Source organism: Haliotis cracherodii, unplaced genomic scaffold, assembly GCF_022045235.1.
Source record: "Haliotis cracherodii isolate W230 unplaced genomic scaffold, xgHalCrac1.p SCAF_11, whole genome shotgun sequence".
Classification (NCBI taxonomy): domain Eukaryota; kingdom Metazoa; phylum Mollusca; class Gastropoda; order Lepetellida; family Haliotidae; genus Haliotis; species Haliotis cracherodii.
In genome coordinates this window covers 23224207-23240749 of record NW_027266266.1, presented here as the reverse complement: position 1 = coordinate 23240749, position 16543 = coordinate 23224207, and the positions used below count along the sequence as shown (strand labels likewise).

Sequence of the window (16543 nt, the reverse complement as noted above, 5' to 3'; positions counted from 1 at the left end):
GGGGACCAGTGATACTTGTACAAATATTTTCCCCCACCCCAAAAACTAACAATTTTAAAAGTGTTTTAAATTTTATTTTTCAACATAATCTCCCTGCTTTTCAATACACTTCTCATATCGTGTGAAGTGAAGCTTTTCAATTCTAATCAGGAAGAAGTTATCTGAAGCCAACCTGAAAAAATCCATTCACGGCAACTTTGAGGTCATCGGTGTCGTCATCGCCCTTTCCATGAAGGGTTCTTTCAGTTTCGGAAAAGGGCGGAAATCACTTGGTGTCAGGTCTGGCGTGTATGGGTGTGTAGAATCTCTTCGAACCCATATTGTCGCACAGCAGTCTTTGCATGTCGAGTGGTGAGAAGAGAAGAGCATTGTCATGAAATAGTAGCAGAACTCATGAACCCCAGCAGTCAGCATTCCTCGCCACTTTTCTTTGATAGAATATCTCAGGCCATGAAGCAAATGAATATAGTAGGCACTGGTAATCATCTTTTGACATTCTAAGTAATCAACAAGGATCACACCCTTTGCATCCCAGATTACAGTGGCCATAACTTTCTTCACGGATCTTGAAGACTTGAATTTCTTTGGTGCTGAAGAAGTGGAATGGTGCTATTCTATGGATTGACGTTTTGACTCGGGATCATGGTGGTGAAACCATTGCTAATCTCTTTGACAAAATCCTGCTCAATTAGCTCTACATTTTCTCTGACAGTGTCAGATCGTTTTTCCTTAAGATCCCAATTCAGAAACTGTGGCACCCAACGAACAGATCTCTTATTTTCATCTGTAAATGTTCATAAATAATAGTTTCAATGGATCCGTTGCTTAGATCTGCTCAAACGTCTATCTGTTTTTCTATCTCCTTGATTGAATCATCATTGATGGGGTGGGGGTGGGAGGTGTTCATCCGTCTGACTTGCCTATGCGTGTGTTTGTATCACCGGCAGAGCAGGGGATGGTCACTCATGTATTCGATGGACGATTGCGCAGTGCACACGTACACATTTCACGCGATATGGGACAGCTCGGGAGGCTGTCTTCACTAAATGATTAACGAGGGTTTTTTAAAAGCGTTTTGAGCCTAGGAAACATAAAACTGGAATATTGTTGTGAGATTTAAATATTTTAAATTAAAATTGCCCTCTTGCAGTTCAACATTCTTCTCCAGGTCAGTTATCCCTGCTTTGTAGAAGGTCAAATCAGCCTTACACAATACCAAGTCTCGGTCTTCGTTAATTCTCCGCCAACGCACGTTGTTTTGAAACCAGATGGTTGTCACAAGGGGCCTGAGTGTTAAACGTCTGAGACCTGCATCACTTTGGGATTTCCTCCCACATTAAGCTGACGCCGTGCTATAACTGGAATACTGTTGAATGCGGCGCTAAAACCCAACTCACTCAGTTTTGGATGATAAAACCCTTAGAATAACATCAAACTGTGCCAGTCACAGAATATATAGTTTAAATTAAAGGTTCATATTGTAAGAAAAAATCCATCAACATATACATTTTCCAAACTGTAAACTGCTGTCCACATGTTATAATTCCAGAAATACAGATGTTCCCCACACCGTGACTGGCTTTGATGACCATGTCCAATATATGTCTCCTATCTACATAAATATTAAGTTAATTATTGTTCCTTCTTTTAAGTTGTTCGACAATTGTTTTTTATCCTTTATTTGGTTGGCAATCGTGCTGAACAAAATAAAATATATAAATACAACATATTACAAAAGCAACATGGGATTAATTGCGGTTTGACATTCATAAACAGATATATGTATCGACCAGAGTTTGGTGCGATTCATCAATATTGATCGGTTTCGACAGCATCTGGACCAGCAACTTAAAAAATGTCCGGTCAGTTGTCACAGCTCATCCTAGGTTTATTGTTTAAAAAAACGCTTGAATTTTTAATAATATGAATTAATATGTATCATACATAACGCGTACTAAAGAACGGGTCGTCCATTGATCACATTTTGTAATTAATTGGTCCCACAATGGTTGTGTTATTTTTCTCTCCACACGCAGCGACTATGTACAGATTAATTAATTCAGTCATCTACCATACACCACCTACGACATTTTTCACACCTAATAAGGACAGAACATGCATGGGCTGCTGCTAAAGAGCTATTGTAAAGCGGATCTTCACGTGTCACAGAATGAAAGAATTTTATGCGATCAGTGTTATACAGGTGTGGCAATAATTGAAATTAAAACAAGACCAGCCTCAACTGTATCCATGGGGTTTGAAAGTAAAACTGATGACAGGATTGTTTACATAAAGTAATTACGTGATTAAATGGTAGTGGTGATGTTTGTTTGTCACACAACATAAAACTTGAGTTCCAGACGTTTGAAACTCATTGGAATACGTTGATGTTATCGATTGTGTTTGTGGACATTCTAACCTGATATATTCTTTTACTGTGAATCTGATGCAACAGCCAAGCCCAGATTTGGTAAAAATCATAACTTTGCATCAAATCTTATTCAATGTCACAGGAACTTTTGTTGTTCAGTATAGATTACAAGTAGAACACAGATTATTGGTTGAATAAAGACAGAATACACGTCATGAGGTGAGGTGAGGTGAGGTGAGGTGAGGTGAGGTGAGGTGAGGTGAGGTGAAATGGGGTTTAACGTCGCGTCCAAGATTATTGCACTTAAATAGCGACCTGCATGCACGTGTGTGTGTGTGGCTGCTTGTACTAGTCCGGACTAATGCCGATTTATAGTGCGTAGTCAGTCTCCCAGACACTAGAGAATAATTAAAAACCAAATCCAACTCAAGTCTATAATGATTTGGCAAATCTGGTCTGATAGGTGCACAGACTAAGGGCAGTGTATCTCCCAGACACAGGAGAATAAATTAAAAAACAACACATCAAACTCAAGTCCATAATGATTTGGCAAATCTAGTCTGAAATTAAGCATGTTCAGGGTTTCATTTGGATTTTATTTTTTTTATTTTGTTGACATAATTATATGTTTAAATAGGACAACTTTACTTCTGGGACTAATTTTAGTCGAAGGCCGATATTAGTTCCGTTCTTTACAAAGACAGTTGGTGTCACTCAACAATCAAGGATGCTTCATCGGTTATTCTCACAACTCAGAGTACATAAACAACCCCGATAAACCATATTTCTTTTACAGAAGCCATCTAGTAGTACCAAAATGTTTGACAAACTCAGGGGGGAGAAGTGAACGATCGCGTTTGTATTCGTGATAATTTCATTCACTTGGAGTTGACAATGTGAACACAAAATTTGTTTGAGCATATACACGGGTATTGATTCCAAGACTGTTCCTGCTTACTTGACATGCGAAAGAGAACATAAGCATGACAAGAACGTGAAACGAGTAGCCATGGTCAGTCGGACCTTTGAACACCCGTCTGTCATATCCTACTCGGGTTATCATTGACAATGACAACCATCACATCAACAATATGTTGAATCAGTTTTTTGTTGAAGAAAACCTTTATAAAATTATACTAGTATTGTCGGATCGACATTGTTACAAAACTGAGATTGTGTATTTCAACTATTTCAACACTAATTACTTGAACGGTAAAAATGACAGAAATATCTTCAGCGCAATTGTGCGAATGCATCATGGTATTCTAATACTTCAACGGACTATACCGATATCACAGGCACAGAGGTGATAGGCCCGCAATTTGTTTGGTATCAGCGGGTATCACAGTTGTGCCAAACGCAACTGTTGAAAACAAAACTGGACACTTCAACAGAGGTTGTTGAAATGGCAAGGGGGACATTTGGTTCCGAGACATCCAACATGGTTCGTTCAAGTATGATCATTGCCAACTTGTGTGGAATAATCACAACAATTGACTTAACAGATGCTCGTCTTGGAAGGACGCTATTTTTTCATTACGATTTTCGTTGATGTACAGGGTACAATAGATCATTAATCAAATCGGTGCTCGTCGGGTTTTGCTAAGTGGTAAACGTGTATCATCTACAGACTCACACCAATAAACAATATTGCATACATTGTTTTGATTAGATTTTGATATTAACATGTTAGCTGTCATTGAATTGTATTTATTAAACAAAGTGATTATATTGGCAATAAGCAACATACAAATATGTATGTTGTATGTTAATTTTGTTCAGCTATATTTATGGTGCGGGTTGATTGATTTCAATATATGTGTGTGTGTGTGTGACTGCTTGTACTAGTCCGGACTCATGCCGATGTATAGTGATAGCTCACTGAGATACCATGCCGCAGTTTAACATGAATACCCCACTCAGACACAGTACACTGACTCTAAGCCGACCAGTCCTTGTTTTAGGCCCCTTAATGCCGAGCACCAGACAGGGTAACAACAAGTACAATCTTTTAACGTCTTTTGGTATGACGCGGCCGGGGATCGAACCCCGGACTTTCCGCTCTCCGGACGGACGCTCTACTACTAGACCACGGAGGCGGTCTATCAAGACGAACCGAAAATTATCAGTAGTTTTGATGTATAATAATACATTATTGTAGATACAGTTAAGCCCTTTTAATAGAAAAGTATCTACGTTTCGGTTGAAAACAATTTCATTGAGAACGAGATTCGTTGAAATTAATACTGAGGTTATGAACTGTTCACGCTGTGCTATTATGTAAAATAAAATTGGCTTCGTTTTTCAGGATTGTTTGTCCATTCTGGTGCAAAATACAAAACTGTATACTACCTGGTTCTATAGTGTATATTAATACTTTTTCAGGAATTCCCCCATTTAACGTTGTAATATTACTATTATGAGTATAAATAGGTATACATAGAGTTATTAGTCATAAGAAAGTATATGTTTGTCGTAAGAGGCGACTAACGGGATCGGGTGGTCACGTGGTTGACGTCGAAGGCGCCGATCCATCTCATCCCACATGTGCTCGATTGGTAAGAGATCAGGGGAGCGAGCCGGCCAGGGGATGACATTCACGTTGTTTTGTTGAAGAGATTCCTGAACAAGTCGAGCAATATGAGGCCGGGCGTTGCCATGCTGAAAGGTAACATCTGGGCCATGACGACACAAAAACGGTGGAACAACAGGGCCGATGATCTCGTCGCGGTAGCGCTGTCCACTGATATTTCCCTCTACCACTATCAAACGGGTCCTGCAATCCCACCCCATACCATAACGTTTACATTTCGTAATGTTGAATAATTGCGTAATTTTGTTGTTTTTCTGAGTGGTTGTTGTCAGCACGTTGCTAAACAATGCATATTGAATCCGTTAACGCACATGTTTTTATACCCATTCTTTGGTAGTGACATAAAAGTCAAGTTTTGCATGGAATGCATGCTTTTCTGTAGCATTTGCGCTTTGTGACTTGATTCCATACATGTATTACCATATTGAAAACCAATCTTTACTTGTTTGAAAATTACTGAAAATATTGGTGTCACAGGAACTTTTGTTGTTGAGTATATATGTTCACAGCATGTATTAACTCCATGTTTGTGTATCTGGTGATAATAAAATAATAAAATGTATACATTGTATATATCTTTTGGAAATGATTGTATTAATAATTAAGCGTATGCATGAATATGTGACATACCTTTGCATGGTCTACATGTTAAATGTGATATTATATTTCATCACTGACATCGGTGAAAAAACAATTTCAACCTGCTGTGATGTATATAGAAACATCATTCTCCGAAACTAAATACTGTGTAAAATCGTACACAATTTACAGCCTATATAAACGTTCACTGTATATTGCTGACAAGATGATTACCGAGATATAACTCATGTTATCATGGTAATATCATATCCAGGTTAGAGCTGATCTTCAGCAACTCATGCTATCATGATAATATCATATCCAGGATAGAGCTGATCTTCAGCAACTCATGTTATCATGATAATATCATATCCAGGTTAGAGCTGATCGTCAGCAACTCATGTTATCATGGTAATATCATATCAAGGATAGAGCTGGTCTTCAGCAACTCATGTTATCATGGTAATATCATATCCAGGATAGAGCTGATCTTCAGCAACTCATGTTATCATGGTAATATCATACCCAGGTTAGAGCTGATCTTCAGCAACTCATGTTATCATGGTAATATCATATCCAGGATAGAGGTGATCTTCAGGAACTCATGTTATCATGATAATATCATATCCAGGAAAGAGCTGATCGTCAGCAACTCATGTTATCATGGTAATATCATATCCAGGATAGAGCTGATCATCAGCAACTCATGTTATCATGGTAATATCATATCCAGTTCAGAGCTGATCATCAGCAACTCATGTTATCATGGTAATATCATATCCAGGTTAGAGCTGATCGTCAGCAACTGATGTTATCATGGTAATATCATATCCAGGTTAGAGCTGATCTTCAGCAACTCATGTTATCATGGTAATATCATATCCAGGATAGAGCTGATCTTCAGCAACTCATGTTATCATGGTAATATCATATCCAGGTTAGAGCTGATCGTCAGCAACTCATGTTATCATGGTAATATCATATCCAGGTTAGAGCTGATCTTCAGCAACTGATGTTATCATGGTAATATCATATCCAGGATAGAGCTGATCGTCAGCAACTCATGTTATCATGGTAATATCATATCCAGGATAGAGCTGATCGTCAGCAACTCATGCTTGTAAGAGGTCACCAATGGGTTCGGGTGGTCAGACTCGCTGACATGGTTGGTGTATGTCATCTATCCCAATTGCGTGGAACGATGCTGATGATGTCAATCACTGGATTGTCTGGTCCAGTCTCGATTATTTACAGACAGGCGTCATATAGCTGGAGTACTGCCCCAAATAGCACAATGCACCACTTCAGGACCCGTTTGATGTACCTGCCACGTCTTGTTGAAAGATACTGAACGGTTTTCAGTTGTGCCCCGGAAATGAAATGATTCGGACGGACAGACCATATCTCCCGCATTATATGCCGGTGTGTGTATGTTTACACTTTCTCATTTTACCCCTATCGTTCTTCAAGATTGCTGGCGGTCATAGCATTTTCTGTCATACTTCACTACAGGTGGTAACGTGTTTCCAATTCGTTCATTAATATCATACAATAGGTACAAAAAATCTAATATCTCGTACTATTTTGGAATTTTTAATTTATTTTCTATTATCCCCCTTTTTGTACTTGTTTTGAAGAGTATTTTATCATTTGTGCTTACACATAAGTGATTAAAAAAAAACACGACAATAATTTTATAGCAAAGTTATTTTTATATCAATATATTTGCCGCATTAAGTAAACATCCTTCTACCACAACCGAAAACCTTCAGCGAATATAAATACTTTATTTCTGGTGATTATATGCTGTAAACGTAGCTGGGATTGACTGTCAGCGCTGAGTACACGCTACAGTTTACAAGGACAGAAATACATATTTTAACCACAGAGCTTTAGGACTGGTTGATAAGTTGAAGATATATATTTAATGATAACGCTTGACAGAACACTATAGACATTGTTAGGCAAATTGATCACGTTGAGTAATTGTCTAAAAAACATAGATTCCAATAATTATTTTCGTGTCGCCCTTCTCAATCGTCACTTTTTTACACAACCCGTGAAGATCCGGGGTAGAATACCTTCAGCGAACCAATGGCATTCTTGCCGTAAAAGGCGACGTCGCTTGACGTAAGAGGCGACTACCGGGATCGGGTGGTCAGGTACGCTGACTTGGTTGATGCATGTCATCGTATCCCACTTGCGTGGATCGATCCTCGTGATAATCATTGGATTGCATGTGTGTATGTTCCTCCAAAAGTGTCATGTACTAATTCATGCAGAAACTTCAGGATCTCTCCAAGCAGCATGAATGTGAACATGTCCTAGATACTGGGGATTTCAACTGTTATCCGAGTGAAAAACTGAAACTTGAAGATTTCTTTAATGAGCGGAAAACGACTCCACACATTCACTCTCCAACTCACTGTCTCGGAGCTACTCTGGACTTGTTGTTTACTGATCATGCCAGTGCTGTAGCATTCCAGACTCCAGTCTACTGCTCAGATCTTTCGATTATTGGTGCTATACCTCTCAGTACAGTCGTGGAGATTTCGGGATAGAATAGGTCTTCAGCAACCCATGCTTGCCGTAAAAGGTGTCTATGCTTGTCGTAAAAGGCGACTAACAGGATCGGGTGGTCAGGCTCGCTGACTTGTTTGATGCATGTCATCGATCCCAATTGCGTGGATAGATGCACATGAAATTAATCACTGCATTGTCTGGTCCAGACTCGATTATTTACAGACCGCCGTCATATAGCCGGAATATTGCTGAGTGCGGCGTTAAACAACAAACCAAACTAAAAACAAATACTTCTCTGGATATTGTTTATGTAATAACACAACTCATTACAAATACAGTTTTCTAACATAATTGTAGGTGGCAAAACAACACCTGTAATAACATTTTAGTGCTGCAATCAGGCCATTTACAAAAAGGCCAAGTGAACATAGTTCACAGGAGCTAATGCATTGCACACAAAGGGACATGAATGAGTATTTTATGCTTGTTTAAAATGTTAAACAACCTTGCCCAAGTCAACAATCAGTGTCACAAAGGTGTGCCTGTCACGCATCTAGAGTAGTCACAGGTTTAATTCCGTAATCAAATGGCTACCGTGAGTTCTCATTTGCATGCCAATCTTGCAGCAAGTGAACAGCTAAAACGTGCCACGCCTGACGGAAGCCCAACGCAACAACGCCATCGACCGAGTGCAACTAGGAAAATCATCTTTAGCTGTAGTCAGGTGTTTCCATGTAGCACCAAGCGCCATTACAAGACTGTGGAAGTGTTATCAGACACACGGACCAACACGTGACCTCCCAGATCTGGTCGGCCAGTATATCACAGGACAGATTCACAGCTACGTCATATACGTGAAAGAACCACCACATTGATGCGCTAAGGGTATTCGCGCGAGACGACCAGTTCGAGGTGAAATTTTGATGGACCTGCATCGTCGGCTTCAACGTCAATGGTGTCAAGGTCACAGAGTATGGCCACAACTGCGATGGAGACAAGTTTGGTTGTGTGACGAGTCACGTTTTATGCTTCGTCGTCTGGATGGTAGACGTCATGTTTACAGGCGTTGCAGGCATACAGGAAGTGTACAGATTTGGTGATAGAAGCCATTGTATGACGTGCAAGGTATTCAGTTTACTGAATACTGTAGCCATCCTCAAATAAGGTCAAATTTACATTCATTCAACTGATGTTGGCAGTACTTAATAATATGTAATCTATGTAGCCATGTTCCAGTTACTTTAACTGATGTATGTATGTATGTAGCTTGAGATGAACGTGATCTGAACTGGTGGAAAAAGAACGAGCCCCGAACCTCTCGATGCAAAGCAAAGGAGCTAACCTAACACAACTTGTCACCGGACACAGAACTACAAGGTCTACAGCAACGAACCTTACTTCTGTCATCCTCCCCACAGAGGACCCCCTTTATCCCAGACTGTAGGTGGGTCAAGCGCCACCAACCTCCCCCAACCACCCTCCAGTGACACATACCAACATCAGGAGGCACAAGATAATAATACATTGCAGGATATGGCAAGTCAACTTTTGGTAAACACCTTTAGTGGTGATTCAACACAAATACAAGTCTGGGTCCAGAGACTCAAAGTATACTTTGATACCCAAAGTGTAAATGTTCTTTCACAAAGAATGACTCTTACATCTTTATTACAAGTCTATGCATGACAATTATTTAATTCAATAATTGTGACATTTGCTTAAACCCTCACAGACACATTCTGTTTTCACATGTTAAAAGAACGTTTCACCCATGTTCACCCATTCAACAATCGAGGTGAAGCAAGGTTCTGCTGAGAGTATATAATTATATAATATCGTTTCTAAATGAAAATAATCACAATACACCAAGAGAACTTCTAAATAGCCCTTTGAAAGTGAATACAGACCACAAAGGGGTTAACTTTCAAGCAAAAGGGTATCGATACACTCTCCAGATGAGCTCTTCCACTCAAAGAAAATGATTACATCATTGAATATCGGGCAGGTAAGAAAAAAGAAATGCAGCCGGTCACTCCCGGAGATGACACTCTCTGACCCAGTAAACCATAGATGTCGAGGACATGCATGCCTACAAACATATTGTCCAGTACTGGATCAGCAAACTACCTCCAACAGCACTGCCCACCCCCTGGCACATCTCTGACCCAGTAAACCATAGATGTTGAGAGCATGCATGCCTACAAACATATTGTCCAGTACTGGATCAGCAAACTACCTCCAACAGCACTGCCCACACCCTGGCACATCTCTGACCCAGTAAACCATAGATGTCGAGGACATGCATGCCTACAAACATATTGTCCAGTACTGGATCAGCAAACTACCTCCAACAGCACTGCCCACCCCCTGGCACATCTCTGACCCAGTAAACCATAGATGTTGAGAGCATGCATGCCTACAAACATATTGTCCAGTACTGGATCAGCAAACTACCTCCAACAGCACTGCCCACCCCCTGGCACATCTCTGACCCAGTAAACCATAGATGTCGAGGACATGCATGCCTACAAACATATTGTCCAGTACTGGATCAGCAAACTACCTCCAACAGCACTGCCCACCCCCTGGCACATCTCTGACCCAGTAAACCATAGATGTCGAGGACATGCATGCCTACAAACATATTGTCCAGAACTGGATCAGCAAACTACCTCCAACAGCACTGCCCACCCCCTGGCACATCTCTGACCCAGTAAACCATAGATGTCGAGGACATGCATGCCTACAAACATATTGTCCAGTACAGGATCAGCAAACTACCTCCAACAGCACTGCCCACCCCCTGGCACATCTCTGACCCAGTAAACCATAGATGTCGAGGACATGCATGCCTACAAACATATTGTCCAGTACTGGATCAGCAAACTACCTCCAACAGCACTGCCCACCCCCTGGCACATCTCTGACCCAGTAAACCATAGATGTCGAGGACATGCATGCCTACAAACATATTGTCCAGTACAGGATCAGCAAACTACCTCCAACAGCACTGCCCACCCCCTGGCACATCTCTGACCCAGTAAACCATAGATGTCGAGGACATGCATGCCTACAAACATATTGTCCAGTACTGGATCAGCAAACTACCTCCAACAGCACTGCCCACCCCCTGGCACATCTCTGACCCAGTAAACCATAGATGTTGAGAGCATGCATGCCTACAAACATATTGTCCAGTACTGGATCAGCAAACTACCTCCAACAGCACTGCCCACCCCCTGGCACATCTCTGACCCAGTAAACCATAGATGTCGAGGACATGCATGCCTACAAACATATTGTCCAGTACTGGATCAGCAAACTACCTCCAACAGCACTGCCCACCCCCTGGCACATCTCTGACCCAGTAAACCATAGATGTTGAGAGCATGCATGCCTACAAACATATTGTCCAGTACTGGATCAGCAAACTACCTCCAACAGCACTGCCCACCCCCTGGCACATCTCTGACCCAGTAAACCATAGATGTCGAGGACATGCATGCCTACAAACATATTGTCCAGTACTGGATCAGCAAACTACCTCCAACAGCACTGCCCACCCCCTCGCACATCTCTGACCCAGTAAACCATAGATGTTGAGAGCATGCATGCCTACAAACATATTGTCCAGTACTGGATCAGCAAACTACCTCCAACAGCACTGCCCACCCCCTGGCACATCTCTGACCCAGTAAACCATAGATGTCGAGGACATGCATGCCTACAAACATATTGTCCAGTACTGGATCAGCAAACTACCTCCAACAGCACTGCCCACCCCCTCGCACATCTCTGACCCAGTAAACCATAGATGTTAAGGACATGCATGCCTACAAACATATTGTCCAGTACTGGATCAGCAAACTACCTCCAACAGCGCTGCCCACCCCCTGGCACATCTCTGACCCAGTAAACCATAGATGTTGAGGACATGCCTGCCTACAAACATATTGTCCAGTATTGGATCAGCAGACTACCTCCAACAGCACTGCCCACCCCCTGGCACATCTCTGACATATCTGTCACCTTCACCTATGTACAGAAAGAGTCAGTTGTTGCAGAGGCGGAGACATACAAGTGGTCCGATTGAGTATGAAATTCTCCAAAGCATTCTTTGTCACTTCTTCCAAATGAGGGCGCACGGGCGGCCCAGTCGCTTGAGGCGCCGCGTTTCGTTGTGCAGAGTTGCGTTCCTTGCATGGGCACGCCAGTAACCTATGATTGTGGGTTCGAATCCCGGTTCGCCCCGATTATGTTTCTAGGTTTGTCAGCACCATACCCGTGCTCGTGGGTTTCACCAAAGCGGTAAACACTTGAGACCTGCATCACTTCGGGCTTTCCTCCCACATTAAGCTGACACGCCGTGATATAACTGGAATACTGTTAAAAGCGGCGTTAAATCCAACTCACTCAATCACATAGAAACAACCTGCCATCTGGTTATGGAATGTACACAGTTAGGTTTTATGGTAATAACCAGCAATGGTTCATGTTCATGCGTGGTGTTCATTGGAGGACGAGGTTGTGCACAGATATCCTAGTCGTCAAAAGTGGGAGTTGGTGTCCTTAAAGCTTGCCAGAAGCCTATGATTGCGTGTACAAATCTCGGTTCGTGCTGATATAGTTCCCCCCAAATGGTTTACTTCTAAAACTTTCCTACCACATAAGGCTGACACGCCGAAATTTCGTCGAACTACTTTTCAAATCCAACTGACTTACTAACTGTGTTCGGTTCCAAATTTTATTCAGGGTAGTTAGATATACATCTAACCTTTGCTCTACTACGTAAATGCAGTATGCTAGTGCTTTTTAGTACTGAGACCTGGCTTACGTCATTGTATCTTTCTTCGTGTGCCATCCTTCATATGTGAAATATTGATTTGACTATATTCAAGTCACGTCTAATGTCAGTTTGACAAACAGGGCCCTTTTGTATGCTGCTCCATAGATGAACAGAACACACTCCAGTTGCTCGACCACATTAGTTTCAATATTTTGACTTTTCGCAAGGGGTATGAATGAGATTGGTACCTTCAATGGGACATTATTGTAATAATAGGGTAAAGAAACAGAACATCTTACTTTACATATCCTATCACTGGAACGAGGGAACACGTGAGTGGGGTTTACACTTCTGAACATCATCTCAATGCTTACCTGCCCGATGTTGGAAGCAAAATCCACAGTGACGTCGTTTATAGACGTTTGTCACTAAGTGAAAGTCATGATCACGGGTACAATACGAGTACTGAGAAAACAAGCCAGATGATATACTACTCAAGGTTTGCTAAGGATCACATCCATAATGCAACATGAAATTATGACATGAAGTCATATTGGAATGAAGCCCAGGACAGAATGATTGGGTGACCCCTCTGGAGCCACATACCACACTAAGAAGGTAATGGCATGCTGTGATGGACACCATTTGCACATGATGCACGTGATGCACGTGATGCATGATAACCACATTTGCAACCGTTGTGACTGTTTGTCATTGGAACCTTGCACTCCTTTGTTTGAAAGCCTGACAAGTGTTGATTGCAGTCACTGAAAACAGAAATACCCCCTCCACATCAGCGACGTCGTTTGGCAGTCAAGGAATGAGCCAGATGCGGAAGTGCGCTTGAAACTGGGGCAACACAACGCCACATTGCCAACGTCCTACCTGCGAGTCAAAGCGTGGTCTGCAGGGCATGAAATCGGTATCAGACTCATGGCTCAGCTACCCAGCGACATGGAGGTGGTCGTGAACGCTCCACCACACAGCGAGAGGACCTGTTTCTCTTGCTCTCCGCTAGATGTCATTACTTTGTGATAGCAACCATGCTCAAAAATGAACTGCGGAAGGCCACTGGAGTAAACAGTCCGTAATCGCCCGCGGTATGTCCTACACAGCGTCACAGGCGAGCACGTTTGGATTGGGCGAGAGGTCATGTTAACTGGACAATCAATGATTGGACACCCGTACGCTTCACAGACAAGTCACGGTACTGTTCACGTGTTCGGGTGTTCGACTTCACGTGTTCGGGTTTGGCGTTTTGCAGCGCAGGAGAGCGATTTCAAGGTGTTTACGTAGCCGAACATGACAGAGGTGGCTCATTAATGGTTTCGGGGGGAAGAGAAATGTGTGTGTGTGTGGGGGGGGGGGGGGGGGGGGGGGTGGAGACGGAAAGGGCTGGTATTTTTGTGAACTGAATTGGGGGTGGGGACCGGGAAGGCGAATGAAAAGATCAGTGATGTGTACCCTCGTTATGTATACAACGGACACTTATACATTGATGACACTGGGGTGTTGTGAGACGGAAAAGTGAAGAAAGAGATAAAAAAAAATTGAACTCAGAGAATGTGATTATTAACTTCCATTGAACTCGTGAGACGGAAAAAAAAGAAAGAGATAATCTACTAAAATTGTTAAAATTGAACTCAGAGAATGTGATTACTAACTTCCATTGAACTCAGATTAAGTAATCTAGTAAAGAAACGATGAAGCTATAACAACACGCGGGAATCAGTTAATCTCTACTACTATATCTTGTATTGAGAAGATGCGACTTTAACGCAAAAGTTGTTTGAATTGTGAGTAGGATGTCTCTTTGTTCTGAAACCCAAGTAAGAATATATAAGATTTTTATATGTACAAGATCATTAACGTCATTAACGTTGATGCCTTCAAATCGAAACTAGTTCATCGTACCAAGACCGAGGTGACTCCAAAACCCAGGATCTACGATGATGAGATCGCCAACCTGAGGAAGAACCATGACGTTGTACCTGATGGTGTGCTGGCTGAGATCCCGACCTTTGCAGCGATGAACACTATCCTTTACCGCCAGCGTCACAAGACTATTCCACGCCTGCCTCAAAGTAGACTACACGTCAACTTAGAAGGCGAGTGGACCCGTACTCAAGGAGGAGAGAGATTTCTTCATACGCTACCTATGTCAGAAGGCGAAGACCCTATCCTTATCTTCACTACTGACAAGAACCTAGAACTGATATGTGAAGCAGACATTGTGTATGCAGATGGCACTTTCTCGTCTTCTCCGAAGCTGTTCGACCAAGTGTACACCATTCATGCTGAGTTTCAAGAGCATATGTTCCCTCTTGTATTCTGTCTTCTACCAAACAAGGCAGAGTGTACTTACGTGAGAGCTTTTGAATACACCCAAGAGGCTGCACACAACTTAGGTTTTGACTGGTCTCCCCGGGTGTTTCAGCTAGACTTTGAGCGCGCTGCCCACAACGCCGTTCAATCTGTGTTCGCAACTACACATACTAGAGGCTGCTTCTTTCACTTTACCCAGTGTATGTGGCGACGTGTACAGAAGGAAGGACTGGCAACAGAATACACTAGCGTTGAAGAAGTGAAGAAGGTTGTAAGACGAGCTTCTGCCCTTCCCTTGGTGCCACTAGACATGGTTGAAGACGTGTGGGCTGATGCGATTGCAGACAGTCCTCAAGGCGTCAAGGTGACGCGCTTCATGGGCTATGTTACCACTACATGGGTAGAAGGATCTTGGAGCAAGGACCTGTGGAATCACTTCGGAAACCAGGGACGCAGAACAAACAACAACCTTGAAAGAAGGCATCATCCCTTGAACAAGAGCGCCCAGAAGACTCACCCTAACATCTTCGAGGTAGTGAATCTTCTGAAACGTGAACAATCTCTAAAAGAAGTGAGGGTTGAGCAGCTAGGCGCTCACCCAAGAGCACCTGCTCGGAAGAGAAAATACCGAGTGATTGACTCTAGACTCCGTGCCTAGAAAGAAGATCTGTTGAACCAATTGACGACAACAATGGACTACACTGACGATGTGGCAGATCTACTGCACTGGGAATGAACTGAATTATTACATAAATGATAAAATGTATGTCTATATACATCTTCAAATACATGCATGATATATGATATGTTATACTATACTTGTTATATATTGACTTTGTTGTCCAGATTAAATAGTGTCCTCATTTCATTGTTTTTTTCTTTGTAATTAACAAGTACCGGGAAGGCGATCATCTGCCATAATAAGAATTTTTGTGATGACAGGGAGGGCGAACGTAATTTCTTACTCTGAGGGATTGATTTTCGCCTTCCCGGGCCATAACAGAATTGGGACTACACGTCCCGATACCGAAGTTTTTTTTCTATGAAATTATCCTGTGTGATTATATACAGAATTTCTCATACACATTCATTCCGTCTGAAATTGTAACGCTGTTCTGTAAATATATCAAATTTTATGGGAATACTACCTGTTATTAATATTGAGTTGCATTAATTAGTATTCATCACTATGCCCGTTACGCCTATGTTCATTTGTATTTAGGTTGCATACATCACGTGGGCAAAACATACATTGTGCATACACAAATTATATATATTTATATATATGATATATAGTTCACACATGTTATACAGAACGCTTTATTCAGGACACCTCACTGCTGAGATACACCGACTAAAGACTGGC

At 42.0% G+C, this 16543-nt stretch overlaps 1 protein-coding gene across 1 annotated transcript; it reads left to right on the top strand.

Annotated features, from left to right (window-relative positions):
• Positions 1-14704: 14704 nt before the first annotated feature.
• On the top strand, positions 14705-15835 carry LOC139454953 (uncharacterized). Its single transcript, XM_071236550.1, has one exon. The coding sequence runs from the start codon at positions 14705-14707 to the stop codon at positions 15833-15835; it is 1131 nt and encodes a 376-aa protein (XP_071092651.1).
• Positions 15836-16543: the final 708 nt, after the last annotated feature.

Coding starts and splice junctions, on each gene's coding strand:
- LOC139454953 (XM_071236550.1), top strand. CDS start 14,705: ATGTACAAGATCATTAACGTCATTAACGTTGATGCCTTCAAATCGAAA.